General features: G+C 34.7%; 1 protein-coding gene across 4 annotated transcripts in view; it reads left to right on the forward strand.

The window, feature by feature from the left end:
- The window catches only part of CNKSR2 (connector enhancer of kinase suppressor of Ras 2), a gene marked incomplete at its 5' end in the record, with an annotated part of 252,528 nt that overhangs the window by 104,196 nt on the left and 125,528 nt on the right, over positions 1-22,804 (forward strand). For all 4 annotated transcript variants that reach the window (XM_080910443.1, XM_080910444.1, XM_080910445.1 and 1 more), the window contains 3 exons: positions 10,845-10,964; positions 16,560-16,619; positions 21,477-21,545. In XM_080910443.1, coding sequence (XP_080766569.1) covers positions 10,845-10,964; positions 16,560-16,619; positions 21,477-21,545 — 249 coding nt within the window. The remainder of the gene's footprint in view (positions 1-10,844; positions 10,965-16,559; positions 16,620-21,476; positions 21,546-22,804) is intronic.

Here is a 22,804-nt window from a genome sequence, read left to right on the forward strand (position 1 = left end):
TGGAAGAAAACTTTCCTACCCTTAAAAATGAGATGACCACAAGCATAAATGAAGCCTACAGAACTCCAAATAGGTTGGAACAGAAAAGAAATTCCTCCCGACACATAATAGTCAAAAAACCAATTGCTCAAAGCAAAGAAAGAATACTAAAAGCAGTAAGGGAAAAAGGTCAGGTAACATATAAAGGCAGACCAATCAGAATCAAACCCGATTTCTCAACAGAGACTGTGAAAGCTAGAAGAGCCTGGACAGACATCATGCACACCTTGAGAGAGCACAAATACCAGCCCAACCTGCTATATCCAGAAAAACTATCAATCACCATAAATGGCGAGACGAAGATATTCCAAGACCAAACTAAATTCACACAATATATGACCTCAAACCCAGCACTACAATGAAGTATAGGTGGAAACCCAATACAGTGAGGGGAACCACCTCATAATAAAAACAAGAAAATTCGTAAGGAAGAAAACCAAAAGAAGAAAGAGACACAGACACAATTCAACCTACCAAAGCAACAATGGCATGAAAGAGCAACCACTATTCCTTGATATCTATTAACATAAATGGACTCAACTCCCCAATAAAAAGATATAGCCTATCAGACTGGATACTTAAACGAAATCCAGCCTTTTGCTGCATACAGGAAACTCATTTCAGAGACAAAGACAGACATTATCTCAGAATAAAAGATTAGGAAAAACCTTCCAAGCAAATGGCCCCAAGAAGCAAGTTGGAGTGGCCATTCTAATATTTAATAAAGTAGAATTTCAACCAAAAGTTATCAAAAAATATAAGGAAGGACACTTTTTACTTTTTACAGGGGAAATCTGTCAGAAGGAACTCTCAATCCTTAACATATATGCTCCAAATACAAAAGCACCCATATTCATAAAAAGAAACTGTACTAAAGCTCAAAAAATACATTTTACCCAACACAATAATAGTTGGAGACTTTAATACCACACTGTCACCAATGGACAGATCATGGAAACAGAAACTGAACAAGGATACTGTAAAACTAGCAGAGGTTATAACCCAACTGGAATTAATAGATATCTACAGAACATACCATCCTAAAAAAAAAGATTACACCTCCTTCTAAGCAACTCATGGAACCTTTTCAAAAATTGATCACATATTTGGTCACAAAATGAACCTCAATAGATATAAGAAGATTGAAATACTCCCATGGATCCTCTCAGATCACCATGGTCTAAGGCTGGTCTTTAACAACAACAAAGGCAACAAAAAGCCCACATACACATGGAAACTAAACAATGCCCTATTAAACCATAGCAGGGTCAAAGAAGAAATAAAGAAAGAAATTATGGATTTTCTAGAATTCAGTGAAAATTAAAACACAACATACCCAAACCTATTGGATGCACTGAGAGCAGTACTGAGAGGAAAACTCATAGCTCTGAGTGCTTTCAAAAAGAAACTGGGGATAGCATACATCAGAAACTTGACAGCACAGCTGAAAGCTCTAGAACACAAGGAAGCATATACACCCAAGAGGAGTAGATGGCAAGAAATAATCAAACTTAGGGCAGAAATCAACCAAATAGAAACAAAAAGAACCATTGTAAGAATCAACAAAACTAAGAGCTGGTTCTTCAGAAAATCAACAAGATTGGTAAACCCTTAGCCAGACTAACTAGAGGGCAAATGGGGAGTATCCAAATTAACAAAATCAGAAAGGAAAGTGGAGAACTAACAACTGAAACTGAGGAAATTCAAGAAATCATTAGATCATATTACAAAAGCCTATACTCAACAAAGCTTGAAAATCTGGATGAAATGCATGAATCCTAGACAAATAAAAGGTACTAATGTTAAATCAGAACCAGGTAAACCATCTAAATAATGCCATAACACCTAAAGAAATAGAGGCAGTCATCAAAAGCCTCACAACCAAAAAAAAAAAAAAAAAAAAAAAAAAAAAAAAAAAAGAGCCCAGGTCCAGATTGTTTTAGTCCATAATTTTATCTGACATTTATTGAGGACATAATACCAATACTCTCCAAACTATTCAACAAAATAGAATGAGATGGAATACTACGCAACTCATTTTTTGAGGCTACAATAACCCTCATTCCTAAACCACACAAAGACCCTAAAAGGAAAGAGAACCTCAGACCAATCTAACTTATGAACATTGATGCAAAAATAGTCAACAAATTCCTTGCAAACCGAATCCAAGAACACTTCAAAACGATCATTCACCATGATCAAGTAGGCTTCATCCCTGGCATGAAGGGATGGTTTAACATATAGAAATCCATCAATGTAATCCACCATATAAACAAACTCAAAGAAAAAAACCACATGGTCATCTCACTAGATGCTGAGAAAGCATTTGACAAAATTAACCACCCCTTCAAGTTAAAAATCTTGGAAAGAACGGGAATCCAAGGCCCATACCTAAACATAATAAAAGCAATATACAGCAAACCAACAGCCAACATCGAACTTAACTGTGGGAAACTTGAAGCAATCCCACTAAAATCAGGGACTAGACAAGGCTGCCCACTCTCCCCCTACCTATTGAACATAGTACTGGAAGTCCTGGCTGGAGCAATTAGACAGAAAAGAAAATCAAAGGGATACAAATTGGAAAGGAAGAAGTAAAAACATCACTATTTTCAGATGATATGATAGTGTACTTAAACGACCCCACAAATTCCACCAGAGAACTCCTACAGCTGATAAACAAGTTCAGCAAAGTGGCCGGATATACAATTAACTCAAACAAATCTTCCTATATTCAAAGAACAAACATGTGGAGAAAGAAATAAGGGAAAAGATACCCTTCACAATAGTCACAAAAACTATGAAATACCTTGGTGTGACTCTAACTAAGCAGGTGAAGGACCTGTATGAAAAAAACTTCAAACCTCTAAAGAAGGAAATTGTGGAAGACCTCAGAAAATGGAAAGATCTCCCATGCTCATGGATTGGAAGGATCAACATTGTAAAAATGTCCATCTTACCAAAAGCAATCTACAGATTCAATGCAATCCCCATCAAAATTCCAACCCAGTTATTCACTGAGTTGGAAAGAGTAATGTGCAATTTCATTTGGAATAACAAAAGATCTGGAATAGCGAAATCCATCCTCAACAACAAGAAAACATCTTCGGGAATCACTATCCCTGACCTCAAGCTATATTACAAGGCAATTGTGCTGAAAACTGCGTGGTACTGGTACATAAATAGGCACGTGGATCAATGGAATAGAATAGAAGATCCAGAAATGAGCCCTCACATATATGGTCCCTTGATTTTTGACAAAGGAGCTGTAAACATTCAATGGAAAAAGGACAGCCTATTCAACAAATGGTGTTGGTTCAACTGGCACCCAGCATGTAGAAGAATGAAAATAGACCCTTTCTTATCTCCTTGTACAAAGCTCAAGTGCAAGTGGATCAAAGATCTCCACATTAAACCAGGTGCACTGAAACTATTAGATCAGAAAGTAGAGAAAACCTTAGAACTCATAGGCACAGCATAAAATTTCCTAAACAGAACACCAATACCTCGAGCTCTAAGGTCAAAGATTGACAAATGGGACTTAATGAGATTCCAAAGTTTCTGTAAGGCTAAAGACACTATCATGAAAACAAAATGGCAGCCAACAGAGTGGGAAAAGATGTTTACCAACCCCACATCAGATAGAGGCCTAATATCCAAATTATACAAAGAACTCAATAAGCGAGACACCAGAGAATCAAAGAACCCTATTAAAAAATGGGGTTCAGACTTAAACAAAACGTTCTCAATTGAGGAATATCAAATGGCTAAGAAACATATAAGGAAGTCCTCAACATCCATAGCCATCAAGGAAATGCAAATCAAAACAACCCTGAGATTCCACCTCACACCAGTCAGATTGGCCAAGGTCCAAAACTCAGATAACAATAGATGCTGGCGAGGTTGTGGAGAAAGAGGAACACTTCTCCACTGTTGGTGGGGTTGTAATCTCATACAACCACTCTGGACATCACTCTGGTGGTTCCTCAGAAAAATGGACATAGTACTACCTGAAGACTCAATTATTCCACCTCTGTGCATTTATCCCAGAGATGCTACAACATACAACAAAGACACATGCACCACAATGTTCATAGCAGCTCTATTTATAATAGCCAGAAGCTGGAAAGAACCCAGATGTTCTTCGGTAGATGAATGGATACAAAAACTGTGGTACATTTACAAAATGGAGCACTACTCAGCTATCAGAAACAATGACTTAACAAAATTCTTAAGAAAATGGATGCATCTAGATAATATCATCCTGAGTGAGATAACCCAGTCACAAAAGCACAGACATAATATGCAGTCACTGATAATGGGATACTAACCCCAGAAAGCTCTGAACACCCCAGAAACAACTCACAGACTGTGTGAAGCTCAAAAAATAATATTTCAATTAAAATAGAACTGTATCACATCCCCCTTTCCTCCCTACAGCCATTCCTAGTCTCTCTCCTAACCCCTCAAATTAATAGCCTCTTTTCCTGTATTATTGTTACATATATATAGGTGTGTATATGTATATGTACCCACAAATACTTAATTACAACCTTAAAAAATGTATCCGAAATAAATAAAAAAAATTATTTTTCCAGAAAAAAAAAAAGAAATTTTAAATGTGTTACATAATGTTAAGCCTGTTGGCCTAATTCATTCATCCAATAATGTGTGTATGTGTTTAAATATCACATTATCCCCTATAAATACATATAATTATTAATAGTCAATAAAAAGTTTTGAAAGTGAAATAATAAGAATAATAATAATAGTACAGCCTACAGAAACCGGTTTTGCTGTTTATGTTAATGATAATTCTTGACAGTGTATGACACAGCATTATATTTATATGTGTTCTTGTTGATGTTATATTTGCAGAACATATTTTACATTGTAGAATGATGTAATGTTTAGACTGATGCGGAGGGTACAGTCAGTGTCGTCATAAAGTATTTGTTTATAGTAAATACTAACACAATATAGTAGAAAGGGTACTACTGAGAGTTTAAAAAATTAGTGTCCTGACTTCAGGATGACACTTACTATTTGTGAACAAGCTTAAATTAGCCTTTCTAATTATGTTGAAGAATTGGGCTAGCTGTAATTTCTTAGCTCTAAATGCTGCAGTTCTTTTATGATAAACTCGTGAAAATTGTAAAAAAGCAGAGTAGCCACATGAAGTGATGAATTTGAGGACAGTCTTTGTCTAGTACCACTCTGTATATGATCAAATACACTATTTTGAAAAGTACAGCCAATTTGCCATAATATTAATGTCCAATGTACTTGAATCAGAATAGAAAGAGAAACTACACAGTAACTTTGGCACACATAATTATTAGCCTATAATAGAATAGTATTTATTGTGATATAAAGGGAATCATAAACTGATTCTAAAGACTAAGAGAAATGAGTACATAGAAAAGATAACTTACTTAGGCAGAGCAGTCACCCCGAGGCCTGAGAAAGTGTGGTTGTGGCCTCATAGGATTGCCTAGATAAGAGCTGGCAATTCGGTTCTTAAGAAAATTGTACATACTACTACCTGAGGACCCATCTATACCACCCTTGGATATATATCCAAAAGATTCTCCAACATATAACATACATGCTCCACCATGCTCATAGCAGCCTTAGATGGAATAACCAGAAGATGGAAATAACCCAGTTGTCCTTCACTAGAATAATGGGTACAGAAACTGTGGTACATTTACACAATGGGGTACTACTGAGCCATTAGAAAAAATGAGTTCATGAAATTCCTAGGAAAATGGATGAAACTAAAATCCTGAGTGAGATGACCCAGTCACAAAAGAACACACATGGTATGTACTCATTGATAAGCAGATACACTAGTCCAAAAAGCTCTGAATACCCAAGAAACAATTCAAAGACCTTTGAAGCTCAAAAAGAAGGAAGGCCAGAATGTGGATGCCTCAGTCCTTCTTAGAAGAGAGAACAAAACATAGTAGGAAATACAGGAACAAATAGAGGAGCAGCAATTGAACAAAAGATCATTCAGAAACTGCCTCACCTGGGGATACATCCCATATGCAGCCCCCAAACCCAAGCACTATTGCTGTTGTGAAGAAGTGCTTACTGGCAGAAGGCAGATATTGATGCCTCCTCAGAAGTTCTGCCAGAATCATTCAGATACAGTTGAGAATGACTGCATCTAACCATCAGTCTGAGCATGGGGACCCCAATGAAGGAGCTAGAAAAAGGACTGAAGGAGCTGAAAGGGTTTGCAACCCCATGGGTGATTGGGAGAGGGAGCACCTTCATGGAGGCAAGTGGAGAGGGAGGGGTGATGGGACTGGAGGAGAGGGGATAACATCTGAAATATAAAGATAGAGAACATCCAACAAAAATAAATTAAAGACATTTTAGAATTTAGTGAAAATGAAGGCACAACATACCCAACCTTATGGGGTACAATGAAAGCAGTGCTAAGAAAACTCATAGCTCTGAGTGCCTCCAAAAAGAAACTGGAGAGAGCATACACTAGCAGCTTGACAGCACACCTGAAAGCTCTAGAACAAAAAGAAGTAAATGCACCCAAGAGGAGTAGACAGCAAGAAATACTCAAACTCAGGGCTGAAATCAACCAAGTAGAAACAAAAAGAACTATACAAAGAATCAACAAAACCAGGAGCTGGTTCTTTGAGAAATTCAACAAGATAGATAAACCCTGTGCCAGACTCATCAGAGGGCACAGAGACAGTATTCAAATTAACAAAGTCAGTAATGAAAAAGGAGAGAAAACAAAAAAAGAAAGAAAGAAAAGAAAGAAGAAGAGCTTGCCTTTAGTTACAAGACCAGGAGAGAGATCTTTTAGAAAGATTTTGGGTGCTGCTATAATAAGAGTTCAAGAGAACATCTTAAGATAACCTCAGGATGACCGACTCTGAACCTAGATAGCACAGTTGCTGAGAGATTTAAATAAATAATCTAGGTATGTAGTTGAAGCAGGACATTACCTGGTCTACTCAAAATATGGGCAACAATCATAGACCCTAAATTAAATACGAGCAAATTTAATATGTAGCCCATGAGAACCTAGAAAGAAGCCTTCTTTATTCCTTCAGTGTTCCTGCAGTACCCTCATCTGTCAAAAATATAGCATTGTACCCAAGGTAAAGAAAGAAATACATATGCACACATCCCATTCCTATATAGAGAAAAGGCACTAAAGGGTAAATTTAGAGCTGAGTATTAATCCATTCCTAACTGTCACAGTATGTTTAGCATTTACCTCTGCAAAACCATACATGCCACCTTTAAATTTCTGGGATATATTTGTAACAATTGTTCAGAGATTTCAGATGCTTGGTCCTTATTTTCCTAAAAAGAATATTTATATATTGAAAGATGAAATAGTCTCTAAGATATTGAACCCTTCCAGCTCATTTACTCTATGTGAATGTAGTGTTCATAGCTTAAGTAGACTTAATAACCTCATCTTGAATGACTACTATATCTGAAGTGTTGTCATCCTTGAGCATAGAAAGTAGCATACCCTTTCTTAAGTCTCTCATCTGTTTTGGGGACCCACCGCAAAGCTTTTCTGTCGCTGTTTCCTGATACATCAGGAAAATAGAATAGATCTTGTAGATTCTAGTTGATGCTATGTCCCTACCCTAATGCAGAGAAGTAGATACTGTCTTTTTTCTATCAAATTTGCATATGTGACAGACTTTGACACTGGAAGGATTAATATTTTTCCCAATGTCATACAGCTAGGGAACTAAATGTAAGCTGGCATCCAGTTCCAACTTCATCACTCTCATATGCCCCCCATGAGAACAAAAATCTAGTTCTATGGTTCAGAACTATGTGCAAATTTTTCAGCAACATTCTCTTGATTGTTGATTGCTTTCCATTCACATCTGTGGTAAGTAAGAATCTAAGATGGTCACCAAAGTCCAGGCTCCTTGGCATATGACTGACAATTCTCTCTTTTTTTTTTTTTTTAGTATTTTTTTAAAATTATTTTATTGGGTATTCTTTGTATATACATTTCAAATGTTATCCCCTCTCCCACTCCCATCCCTCCTCCCTCACCACTTGTCTCCATGAAAGTGCTCCCTCTCCCAACCTCAACCTCAACTTGGCATTCCCCTACACTGGGAAAATGAGCCTTCCCTGGACCAAAGGCCTCTCCTCCCATTAATGTCAGACACTGCCATCCTCTGCTACATACAAAACGGGAGCCATGGGTCTCTCCATGGATGCTCAATGGTTGGTGTTTTAGACCTTGGGAGTTGTGGTGGGTTTGGTTAGTTGATAATGTTGTTCCTCTGTTGTTATTGAACACATCTAAAGCAGCCCAAGCAATACAAAATGAAGTTTATTAAAACATGTTAATAACTAATAAAGTACACCCAATAATTAAGAATTCAGATCATTCTACCAAGTCAGCAACCATGGCTTGTTTTTTAGCCTAATTCTCATGTCTGTTCAGCTAACTATAATAATACCTCCTTTGAGAAGGTAGAATGATAAATGAGAATGAATATGAAGTATTTTTCATTGTTCCAAGTATTTGTAGGCATTCTACAAATAATTTCTGCTAACAATAATATTAAATAAAAATTACAGTGTATTATCCTTCTCTATTATTTTTTGAAAATACAGACTTAATTAATATGTTAATATGTTTGAGTTTTAAAATTATAATGTAAGCCTGGTGTGATGGTTTACATATTTATTACAAACACTGGGGAGGCTGACAACAAGAAAGGATTCATTTTAGCTCACCATTCTTGGTTACAGTCCATCATGGTGGAGAGTCAGAGCAGCTAGAACTTGAAGGATCTGGAATTCTCACATCTGTCATCAGAAACAGCAATAGATACATTAACACTTGTGCTAAACTAGCTTTCTCTATTCTCAAACAGTCCAGGATCCCCTGCCCAGGGATAGGGCTGCCATAACGGGCAAGTCATCCCACTGCAATTAATGTAATCAAGAAAATCCCAAAAAGCATGCCGTGGACCTGTATCTCAAGTGATTCTAGATTGTCAGGTTTCCAATTTACACTAACGAGTATTTGTGAGTAGAAGCTTATCATTTTATCCAAAGCACCAAGACCTTAATATCAGAGAGAGGAGAAGAGTAAAAATTGTCATAATTGTTATGCAGCTGAACAGGCTGTTGTGATTATTATTCATTATAAGACAGTTTGGAATTAAGAATAGTGTATTAATTCACCTCATGTGTAAGGGCTGAGGACTTTATAGGAAAGGAAATCAATAGGTAAAACAAGTATTTGTTTATTATCATTGGATAGTAGCTATATTTGACTCTTTAAAATATCATATTTTAAATTATAAGCCTTATAAGGCAATTTTTACTGAATGATATAACTTTCTATCTGAAGAAAACAGCCATAAGGATAGAACTTGCTTATAGACAAAGTCAGTGTCAGAGTGATAATTACATACATCTATCCTCATATCAGGCCCATATTTTTTACTTTATGTCTTGGTGTTATGTGACCAATGTCTGTCTTTAGGAGCTGACAACTACAGTCAGTTAAAGTGCAGTCTTGAGAAACAAATGCAAAAATAATGAGTCCTATTATACAGACAAGTTTAGCTTGACAGTTTCTCTATTCGGGAGGGGGTGCCCAGAAATACAAAGAGAATCATCACCTTCAAGGTAAACTAATCAATAACTATAGAACAATGAAAATAGTAACTCATTCACTAAATAAAAACTTCTTATATGACCTTCAGCTTATTCATTTTGTATATAATATATATATATATATATATATATATATATATATATATATATATATATGTATATTTGCAGTTTTAAGGTGTGAGTGGTAAGTGGGGTACAGGGAAAATTATATATGAATGGGATATTAAAGGTCTTTGTCTCAGAGGTGTTCAGAATAAGTTAACTTTCTGACTTATCATAGAAGGGTGAAGAAATAGCTTAGCAAGCTATGCTTTATGGAAGTGGGAAGTTCTATACAAAGGTAATCTTGATCCAGAAAGTTAAGAAAAATGCAAGAAGAATTTACCAACTAAACATGTGATACATCTTTTCCACAGCTAAAGAGATCCACATACTCCAGTGATAACAGTGAAGGCCTTCAATATTCTAAATGAAAATGACCCTACCCAAGTGGGGGACATATCAGAGTCATCAGACAGTCAAGTAGCAGAGAGCCAGTCTTATGGCCACATGTTTTAAAGTGACTGCAAGAGGAGCTCTTTTATTTTTACTTTTCTGATCACTAAATAAAAGACATCTGGATTTAATATTATTTAGAGTTTAGTTAAATACAATTTTAACTAAATTGGACCTAAATATCAATAGGTTCTTGGATTATCAAAATTTTAGGAAATAATTTAGGCATGATGCTTCAAATAATATAAATAATACATATCTACATCTTGCATTCACATCCAAACATACAGTTTATATTTCTATAACTTAAAAATATAGATGCATTTTGTATATTATGTGTACCTAATGACCTTTTATATAAGAAGTTTAAAGAATCAAATGCTAGGTAATATTCTTCAACTATCTTTCCTCCTTAAAAGGTTATGATAGGGGCTAGAAATATGGCTCAGAGATTAAGAGTGAGTTTAGTTTCCAGCACCCACACTGAGTAGCTCAGAAGTTGTAATCCAGCTACAGAGATATCTGATGCCTATGAGGGCATCAACATCATGTTCACACACATGTAATTGAAAATAAAACAAAACTTTAAAAATATAATAAATGGTGATTTGTATGTTACTTACAACATATGTTTACCATGCTTTCTCTTTCACCTCCAGTGTAAAACTCTTTCTGGGGTCTGTGACCACATCATATCCCTGTCGTCAGATCCTCTGGTTTCACAGTCTGCTCACCTGGAAGTGATTCAGCTGGCAAATATCAAACCGAGTGAAGGGCTGGTAAGGAATACCATGTTTACCAAGCCATCGTCCTCAGCACATAGCAAGTGGTATGGGTAAAAAAGTGGTTTCCACAAAGACTCAGCCTCCTTTTCATTTCCTACAGAAGTCAAGGTAGTAGGAGAGTGTCAAAAATAACCTTTAAAGGACAGATCCATAAAAATAGAGAGAAACGAAAATGGTAATTCCTCAATTATCCTATTTAATTGGGTCATCATTAGGTGCATTCTTTCACCAATTAAAATTTCTTAGCTTAAGAACTTTTAAGAATTTTACAGTAAACACGATGTTACCTGCCAAGTAGGTATTTTCTTTATTCATTTTTACTTTGATTTATTCTGGTTTTAACAGATCTTCTTTCTCATTAGGTAGGTAGTTAAAGTCACATTTTGTGTGTGAGTGCTTCTGAGGTATGTATAATAGTGTGTGTATATGTGTGTCCAGGCAGGCATGACTGTACATGTTGGGGTCAGGTTTTAAAATTGAGTGTCCTCCTCAATTGCTTTCTCTTTTGTTGAGACAAGCGTATCTTACTAAATAAAGCTGGAGCTTGACAGACTGATTAGCCAGCAAGCACCTCCTGTTTTTCCCAGCACTTGACTGCAGTCAAGTTCCACCATGCCTGACATTCTATGTGTGTGCTGGGTATCCAAACTCAGGTCTTTCTACTTACTTAGCAAGCACTGAGCCATCTTCTAAGAAACTATAATGTTTATCAAGTGCATCCATTCCTTTTTTCATATGTGTTGTTGTAAGAATTGAATGACCAACTGAATATTACTACCACTGGGCCAACATTCATGAACTGCATTGATAAATTTTTATATTAATCATTTGAGCTTTTCAAACATACCTTCAGAAAGGAAATATGTAACATTGATAAGCATGAGGAAGACACAGACACAAAGAAACAAGCTGAAAAGCATCTACCTGCAATGAACTTATTACATATCAGTTTCACCCTATGGTGTTCTAAACTATCTCCCAATAAATAATAATATTCTAGAAAATAGGAATCTTGGAAATGAATATACATTTAATGATCCCTATGTAAATTTTAACTGTTTATATTCCTTTTTCATACACATGTATGCATGTCTTTATTGAGATGTTTGTAACTATTTCAGAGAGGGAAAGCCTTTATTGGCCACCAATGATATTTAGTTTGAGGCCATCATGTCTCCTATAGAAAATCTTGTGCTAGTGGGCTCATTGATTCTGGGTGTTTATAGGTCCTAGTGCTTTTTTATTTGCATTTTGTGAGTGTTTTCATGAGAAGATGAAAATCAAATGTACCATCATGATTACATGACATCAGACTAAGTTGTAAGTATTTTATGTAATATTGACTTTTGTAAGCTTATTTATAAGATTTGTAAGTTTATATGAAGAAACCATTGTGATTTAGTAGTCTCATTATAACACTTTCCACCCTCATCTGAAGTTTACCCTCTGTGGTTTCAACTAACACGAACAAGTGCAGTCGTAAGGCAGTAAATGGTATTTCCAGAAATAGACAATTGTTGCATTTGAAATTGCATATCATTCTGAATGGTGTGATTAAAATCTCATGGTAACATATATATATATATATATATATATATATATATATATATATATATATATATATATATATACTTTTGTATAGCTTTGTAATACTAATATATATTATACCCCACTCATTGACTACACGATAGCTATTGAGATTATTAAATTGAAGGCAATGATATCAAAAGATCTTTGTTTAATCAAGTCTTATCCAACAATAAATATCCCCAATCTGGATAAATAGTGTTGCTAATAAATCAGATATGCTAAGGAGAAGCCATAAAATGTTTCTTATAACTGATAAATTGAAAATGTTTGGTACTTTGAGAGAAAGAAATTGCATTCATATTACCATTTTGTCAGTTTATTATCATAATTATTCTATTTTCTATTAGGAATTTTAATCTTGATTAATTTATAAATGAAAATTCATCACAATTACAGTTATGTAAGTAAAATAATACATATACACAGACATAGTGTTTGATCCTGTTCTTACTTGTAGATATATCAAAGGCCTTTGGAACACATGTTTATGAGGAGATGACATTTACAAAAGTAATTTCATTTTTTAAAATAACACTCTTCATTGCTTAACACTGAGTATTTTTCTTCCTTTCCTCTAAGTTATTTTCAATGAAAGATGTTTATAGCATAATGTATATAGTAAAAAATATTTTTTCTTATAACTTCATTAAAAAAACAGAGATACATGTACAGATTTTTAAAACCTTTTGGCGTAAAATTGTATGAACATATTTTTGTCAGTACTTGATTTTTTTAAAAGGTTTGATCGGATGCATTGAAATCTTACTAGTTACCATAAGCATAAAGTATATGTAAAATAAGACGTAACATGGAAATAATCAACATTTTCTTGGTGTGTAAAGATTAAACATAATGATTTTTTTATTTATTTTTAAGCATTTTTTTTAAGGTTTGATACTCTGCATTAAGATCTTACTAGTTACAATGAGCAAAAAGTACATGAAAAACAGGATGTAACCAGGAATTAGTCAACGTTTTCTTAGTGTGTAAGGACTGAGCATAATGTTTTTTTTTTTTTTTTTTTGAACTTCACACAGTTTGTGAGTTGTTTCTGGGGCAGTACAAGCCTCTGGGGTTAGCATCCCACTATCAGCGACTGCATATTATGTCTGTTCTTTTGTGACTGGGTTATCTCACACAGGATGATATTCTCTAGATGCAACCATTTTCTTAAGAATTTGGTTAAGTCATTGTTTCTGATAGCTGAGAAGTAGTCCATTGTGTAAATGTACCACAATTTTTGTATCCATTCATAACATAATGATTTTTAAATACCAAAAATTGCCACAAGGCTATCATCTTAGCCCTTGAGTTATTAATGATTTAAGGTCTAGGTGTACCCCACTCTGAAAGGGTGCTATACACTTGGGTTTTTTTTTTTTTTTTTGACCTTTTTTTTTTTTTTGAGCTTCATATGGTAAAAAAATATGTGCTAATACAACATTAGATTAGATTAGATTTTTTGGGAATCTGAATTAAAAATGTCTACTAATTTACACCAGAATTGTGGGAGGCAAGAGACATGTGAAGTGAGCCACAACTAATTGATGGACTTTAGGAAAAATGTATCTTCTCTATGAACGGATCACCCCAAAGTGATCTTTTTCTTTTTAACTTGAGGAAGGTTTGTACCAGATTTTTAAAATTGGTATAAATTTTAAATAGTAAGAACCAAAATTCTAAATAGTTTGGAAAACAACTTTCAGAGCAAAGGAAAAATCAATTAGAAGTTAAGGTGTGTGGTAGAAATACTTTCCATTTGCCTTGTATTTTCTTTGCAGCCCTGAAGGGTAAACACTATTTTTCTCATTCTGCAAGTAAGAACACAACCACAGAGTTTTAAGAATTATTTTGTATTAAATAATAACCAGGAAGGACTTTATGAGGGAAATCTAAATAAAGTATATCTGGTATTTAAAAAATTATCTTATATACAAATTCAGAATTAATATAGGTATGGGCAGATTAAAAGGATATTTTTAGATGTGAAGAACAGTGAGCAATACATCAACTGAATTGATATTCACAGGGAGAAAAAGAAAAATCTAAAATGTTGAATATAAATGGAAAGAATTAAGGGTGACTCTTCCTTATGAATCATATCAAATTGGTAGAAGATTACAGGCTTTACATGAGTTATTCAAGATGCTGTTCTAAAATGCACTCACTTTTGAATAACCTTCATATGTCACATTTAAAAGAAATCAGTTTGAGAATCAATCAGCACATGCTTAAATGACCATAAGGTAAAGGCATGGGAAAGACTGAAAATACGTGTGCTTAGTTGTAATTAAGTCATGATTTGCTTTAAAAACGTTATTTCAAAAATTAAAAGTTGGGGAAATGAGATCTATTAGAACATTTGAAAGGTGGATGACAGAAAAGAGATAATGAGTTGAACAGAGAGGCCTATAGGTATTATTAGAGAAGCTTTAGTCTTCAGGCTTCTTTATCTAGTGAAGTGTATGAACTATCTCCAAATATGCTTTATTTTACCATCTTGATTGTGAGGCTTTGACTATTATTGCTTAACTGGTATTTCGAGAGTAAGTGAAGCAAACATCATTTGAACAAGCTGAGTATTAGAGAAGGAACTGTTCAAAATTAATTCCTAAAGGAAAACAAAAAGGAAAAGAAAAGATAATTTTAATGGAATACAATGGTATTTGAATGATGTTTCTTGATCTCTAAACAGGGTCAGTGATGGCTATACCACATAGATGTTTTTTACAAAGTAAATATTTGATACTTAAAACAGGCCCTGGTAAATTTTAATAAGTATTAGTGATGACTGTGATGGATGGATGAATGAACAGATGGATGGACAGACAGATGGAAAATTTTGGAGGCTAAAGATATTTTTCTAGTCCAAACAATGCTTTGTTGGGGGTTTTGTGCTGTTTCCCACTTTATTTAAAGACAGTCTTTTACTGTAAAAATCTAAAATATAATTTAGCTTTTACAAATAGAACTTTAGCTCTTTTATTGATTTGTTATTAGCTATGGTAGAACTGTTAGCACCAGTCATTCTCTTCTTTGTCTTTAATATTATAATATTTGTTTTCCCATAAGTAATGAGATAGATATTAACTCAAAAGTGTACATGTCACCATCACCAGCATAAGGTTGAACACTGGCATGTTGTTATGGCCAAAAGTTCCCATATATTCTTTTGTTTTGCTTATTTATTATATATTAAACTATGAACGTCCATTTAAAAAACTACAGTTCACTGGTAAACAACTTTATTTTAAACTTACTTTCATTTTATTTCCCATTTAGAATTCTATGCTTAACAGTTTCAGAACTAATAGCTTTTCATATATTACATTTTGAAATGACTTTAAAATTGAGGGAACTACCTTGACATTTCTTGGTCATTCCAAATCATTAACTTTTCTTTTATCTTTTCACTCAAATCACGGGTACATCTGGATATCTAATTATATAATAAACATAAAGGTATGAAAAAAAGTATAGAATTTGATTTCATTATATAAATGTTAAATGTATACTTTTATATAGATATTTTGTTAGTTAAATCTATTGTATATCAGACAAAGAATAAGAAAAATATAAAATATTACAACTATTACAAAATAAAGGAGGAAAGTAAAGGATGCTACAATATAACAAAACTAAGTTTATTTAAGTAAGATTTTATCACTGTTTAACCTCCAGCTAGTTACAGATGGAATATCTCTATTGATAGCTACTTTAAATTGTAAAATTATAGCAGTATAAAATGTGAATAACACAAAATACACAAATTTGCCACATAATGTATAGTATGAATTCTAGAAGATGGAATGATATTCAGTATATTGAAATACCATGCTGAATTTTATGTCTTTATAGCAGTTTAACTAGAAACTAGAACATTCACATAGTAATTTTTTAACCAGTTCTAAGGCAGCATGGTTCACTCATGAATAAAATTATATTATACTTGAAAATATATTTGTAGTTTCACTTTTACTGATCCTGTCTTTTTCTTAGGGTATGTATATTAAGTCCACATATGATGGACTCCATGTAATTACTGGAACTACGGAAAATGTAAGTATTAAAACATTTTCAATTTGCATATGTGTGTATGTCACATGATTGAAGCTAAATGTTGACCACAATCATATGATGGTTGTATCTAAAACTATATACTATGTAGATTCTGGATGAATTAAAATGTCCCTCATTTAATTTAGTTTAGAATCATTAATTAGAAAAATTCAGATATTTTCTTTTTTGGTTATTAAACTCTTTTTAATATTATTTAATCTTTTTTGCAGTCCAGTCATTATCCCCCTCCCAGTCAGACCTCTACTATTCCTCATTCCATATCCCCTCTCCCATCTCCAAGAGGATGTCCTCACCGCCACCCCTTTGCCACTCCTTGGGGCCTTAAGTCTCTTGAGGGTTAGGTGCATTTTTTCTCACTGAGGCCAGACCAGGCAGTCCTCTGCTGTTTGTGTCCGGGGCTTCATATCAGCTGGTGTATGCTGCCTGGTTGGTGGCTCAGTTTCTGAAAGAACTCATAGGTCCAGGTTAGTTAAAACTACTGGTCTTCCCATGGGCTACCCTCCTTCTCAGCTTCTTCCAACTTTTCCCTAATTCAACCACAGGGTCCTCAACTTCAGTCCACTGTTTGGGTGCTAGTATCCGCATCTGACTCTTTCAGCTGCTTGTTGTACCTCTCAGTGGGCACCCATGCTAGGCTCCTGTCTGTAAGCACAACATAGCTTCAGTAATCATGTCAGGCCTTAGGTCATCCTCCTAAGCTGGATCCCAATTTAGGTCTGTAACTGGACCTCCTTTCCCTCCGGTACTTCTCCATCTTTTTCCCTGCAGTTCTTTCAGACAGGAACAATTCTGGGTTAGAGTTTTTGACTGTGGGATGGCAAACCCATCCCTCCACTTGATGCCCTGTCTTTGTACTGGAAGTAGACTCAACAAGTTCACCCTCCCCACTATAGAGCACTACATCCAAGCTCCCTCCCTTTGAGTACTGAGAGTCTCTCACCTTCGGGATCTCTGGTACATCATAAAAGGTCCTCCCACCTCGTACACCCCAAAGTTGCCTATTTCATTCTTTTGGCTAACCCCCAGGGCTTCACTCCTGTTCCCCCTTTCAATACCTGATCCTGTTCTCCTTTTTACCTCCCCTTACCCTCTCCCAACCAAAGACCTCCATCCCTATGCCCTCTGTGATTTCTTCTCCTTTCCAATTGTGATTAAGTCATCCTCACTTGGGCCCTTTAGATTGTTAACCTTGAACTCTGCCAATTGTATACTAATATTCTGTATTTTTGGTTAATATCCACTTATTAGTGAGTATATAACGTATATGTCCCTTTAGGTTTGCGTTAGCTCACTCAGGATGATATTTTATAGTTCTATCTATTTGCCTGTAAAACTCATGATGTCCTTATGGGATACAGTGAACGCAGTGCTAAGAGGAAAACTCACAGCTCTGAGCACCTCCAAAACGGAACTGGAGAGAGCATACACACCTGAAACTCTAGAACAAAAAGAAGCAGATACACTCAAGAGGAATAGATGGCAGGAAATAATCAAACTCGGGGCTGAAATTGAACAAGTAGAAACAAACAAACAAAAAAAGATACAAATAAAAAATCAAAAAAGCCAAGAGCTGGTTCTTTGAGAAAATTAGCAAGATTGATAAACCGTTAGCCAGACTAACTAGAGGGCAAAGAGGGAGTATCTAAATTAACAAAACAGAAAAGAAAAGGGAATATTTTTTAAAAAATCATTAGATCCTACTACAAATCCTATACTCATCAAAACTGGAAAGTTTAAATGAAATGTATGACCAGGTACCAAAGTTAAATCAAGAGCAGGTAAGGAAATAGAAGTCATTAGAAACCGCCCAACCCCCCACACACAAAAAAATGTGAGGGCCAGATAGTTTTGGTGCAGAATTTTACCAGACCTTCAAAGAAGACCTAATACCAATATTTTTCAAACTATTACACAAATGAAATGAGTTCATAAAAAGTAACAACCCCGACAATATGCTGTGTTTGTGGTAAAGTGCTTGGAGTACAAAGATGAGGACATAAATGTGGTCCAGCCCCCACAGAAAAGCTAGGTACCTTAGAGGACATCAAAAGCCACTACTGAAAGAGCAGACAGGGTTATCCCTGAGGCTAGCTGTACAGTCAGTATAACTAATCCATGAATTCACTTAGAGAAACTCAAAAGGCAAGGTAGCAGAGTCATCAAGAGTACTCAGCAGGTAGAGAGATGTTTGCTTCCAGGCCAGAAAGGTTAAGTTCCTTCCCTGGGAGGAACTTCCCTTGGTCCTGTGAAAGTGTCATACCCCAGGGTAGGGAAATGCCACAGTGGGGAGGTAAGAGTGGATGGGCATGTGGGTGACACCCTGATAGAAGAGGGGGATGGAATAGGGGGCTTGTGGAGGGGAAACTTGGAAAAGTGATAACATTTGAAATGTAAATAAATAGAATATCCAATTTAAAAATAAAATTCCCTGGAGCCAGTGAAGTAAATAGAAAGAACTAACTCCTTAAGGTTGTCCACTGAATTCCACAGGCATGCCGTGACATGTGTATGCTTCTGCCCCTATACACAGGCATACCAAATAAATGTAAAAATAAAGTTTTAAGAGGCATGTAAGATGTATCAGTGGATAAAAGCGCTTCCACAGATCATGATCTGATTTCTTTCCCTAGAAGACACATCTTAGAAGAAAATAAGTGACTCACAAAACTTGTTCTGATTTCCACACATGCCATCATGACACAAGTTTGCTCACAGACAAATTAAAGGAATGAATGAATGATTGAAAATTTTCCCTGATGTTTTTTTCATTAATTATTTTATTCATTTACATTCTAGAGATTACCCCCTTCTGGTCTACCCTGCCACAGTTCTTTATCATATTTCCCCTACCCTTTGCCCTTGAGAAGATGCTCCCCTTTCCCCCCAGGCTAGCTACCCTCCTTGGGGTAGCAAGTCGCTACAGGATTAGACATATCTTCTCCAAATGAGGCCAGACAAGGCAGGCTTATGCCTCATATTTAGCTGAAGCCATGGACTCATGTATACTATTTAGTTAGTAGCTTAGTCTCTGAGCAATCTGAGGTGTCAGGGTTAGTTGACACTGTTGTTCTCCCTATTCGGTTGTCATCCCCTGCAGTTCCTTCAGTCTTTCCTCTAGCTCTTCCAGAGGGGTCCCTGACCTTAGTCTAAAAAACGGAATTAAATAAGGTGTTGAAACAATTTGATGAAGATTCCTGATGTCAACCTATGTCCTAGACACATGTGTGAACACACACACACACACAGACACACACACACACACACACACACACACACACACACACACACACCATATAAACATAAAACAAAATAACACAAAATAACTACTCACTTTTATTTTTTTCTTATAAATAACAACATTTAATTGGGACTGGCTTACAGGTTCAGAGGTTCAATCCATTATCATCAAGGCAAGAACATGGTAGCATCCAGACAAACATGATACAGGAGGAGCTGAGAGTTCTACATCTTTATTCGAAGGAGGCTAGAAACAGACAGAGCATCCTCTGGCAGCTAGTAGGAGTATCTCCAAACTCAGCTCCAGAGTGGCACACTTCCTCCAACAAGGCCACACGTTCTAATAGTGCCACTTCCTGGGCCAAGCATATGCAAACCATCACAATCCACTCCCTTACCCCATAAGCTTGTAGAACTCACTTTTAGTGTACATCCCATTTTGGAGTATCAAAGACAGTATTTTATTTCCTGGATTCTGTCACCACATTATTTTTTGTTGTTTTTTTTTAAGTAGATGTTAATGAATAATAACAGAGCCTGTGCAAATTATTTTAATGGATTAATGTTTTATATAAATTTATATGAAGAGTCAATGTACAAGAATTTATTGCCAAATAAACTTGCCTAAAATATGTATAATTGTTAATCAGTTGTAACTAGACAAATAAGTCTATAAAATCTATTATAACACCTGGTGAATTAAAAGGTTTCTATTACAAATTTTAGTTTCCTTTATATTTTTGAAATTTTATAAATATTAAGTTATCAAAGGGGATTTATTTATTTTTTGTATTAAGAGAGTGACATTATGAACTTGTTATGTACTGTATAACTGGCATTTGGTTTCATTTTCTGTGGCTTGTCAAACAATTGTATTACATAGAACATCAAGCTCTTGGAATTAGATACTTAGAGAGAATGTTGTATAATGCAGACTTCACCAAATTGCTTTTTGTTTTAATTTCTTTTCTGTATTATTCAGAATTGGCTTTATTAACAGTTAAATAAACACGTTCAAAGTTTAATGTTAATTATATGCATATACTTGAAAATATTGATCCATTTATCTTAATATGGATTGTTTATATTAAATGGGAAAGGCCTAAGTAAAACTGTGAAAGTATTGTAATATATATGTACATTTTTATATTTCTATTGAAGTATTTTTTTATGTAATACCTCTCAACCTTCCAACTCCTCATCTTTTCTTTCTCCTAGTTCTTTCTGTTTGTTGGCTTTGTTTTTATTGTTTCTGTCTGTTTGTGAAAGATATTTTCAAACCTGTTGCCTTAGTAGTACTTAGCAGGGTATTCTCAATTAATTTTGCCAAGTTTAGTGACAATTATTGTTGTCCTTTAATGCTTTCAGAAAGATGTTTTTGTTTTCTAGTGTAAATATGTATGACTTTGCATTTAATTTGTCATTACTTATGTGCAGAATGCAAGCCAGGTGTTAACTATCAGTAAGCATATTATAACAATTACTCAAAGGTTATGATTAATTTTTAAAAATTTAATTAAAGAGATGGATTTTTGTAATGTTTCCAGAGAAAACAAATGGCTGCTAATTTTTATATTTTTTCTTTTATGTTGAATTTAGTCACCTGCAGATCGGTGTAAGAAAATCCATGCTGGGGATGAAGTGATTCAAGTTAATCATCAGACTGTGGTATGTATAATTACCTTAAGAGTCAGTGGGAGGAAATAATTTTAAGATTTTCTAGAGCTTTAAAATGATACCAGTAAATTTAAACACCAGTATTTTATATAAGATAATTAAAGAACTTTTAAAAAAATGAATATTCTTCTTAATTGTTTGATGGGATGACTGTTTAAAACATGGGACAATATTGGTGGTTACAAATTTGACTTTTCCTGATAGAATTTCATTTTTATAGGTTTGTGAATTAGCTAATTTACATATATACATACATGTATATATATAATTGTGATAAACATATTCATTTATCTGTTGGAACACTGACTTATTCATTATTGATGGAGGATTTGGGCGTAATTTAAGTGCACAGTTTTGTATAAATTACACTTTTCAGTGGCTGACTTGGTTCTTGGTTTGCCAAGAGGAACTATAGTTTTATTTCCAAAAAAATATTATGTTAAATAAGTTCAGAAACCTTTCTTGTTTTATACAGATATGTTCACAGAGCTGTGATTGGTAGCCTGTGATAGATGTGAAGACAAATTTTCAAATATGTAGGAAATGAATGATATTCATTTCTGATCATTTCCTATGCTTCAGATGGTTTGCTTTATCTTTGCTCTTTGGCAAACAATGTCTGATGTTGCAATTTGAAATTAAAATAATTTGAGATTATAAATATAATAATCCTCATCTTTAGTAGTATGGGATTTAAAAAAAACAAACATTTTACACCATTTACTAACTTCAGAAGGTGTGATCATTTCCTATTCATGACATTGAGCTAAATTTGCTTTTGCATGTCCTAATGAAGATTTGGGAAGACTGTTTTTTCTTCAGAAACGTTTAGATTGGTTCCCAATGCTCATGAAAGTTAAAATGTCCCTTCAGTGAGTTCATTGTCTACCTGATATAAAAATGGATATTAAACTTTAATTGATATATATTGATATGTGGCTAGTACTAAACAATAAAGTACTGATAATATACAAAGGTTTTCTATCAAATGATTAGCAGGGAGACTATATTTTCTCACTATAAAAGAAAGTTCAAAATGGTTGTTCTTTTGGACATTTCTGGACCCATAGTATAAGGATTTGGGCAAGGGGATAAAGCACCTATTCTAGTAAGCCAGCAGCGTTTCCCTCTGTTCTGTTCATATTGTTGCCTGCTTGGACAGAGACGTGTACAAGTATACTTTCTCTTGTATTGCTTTTGTGTGAAATTCTACCTGATAGAGTTAAAGATGGAAGTTAGTTTCTAGTAAA

This window comes from Micromys minutus (assembly GCF_963924665.1).
Source record: "Micromys minutus genome assembly, chromosome: X".
Classification (NCBI taxonomy): domain Eukaryota; kingdom Metazoa; phylum Chordata; class Mammalia; order Rodentia; family Muridae; genus Micromys; species Micromys minutus.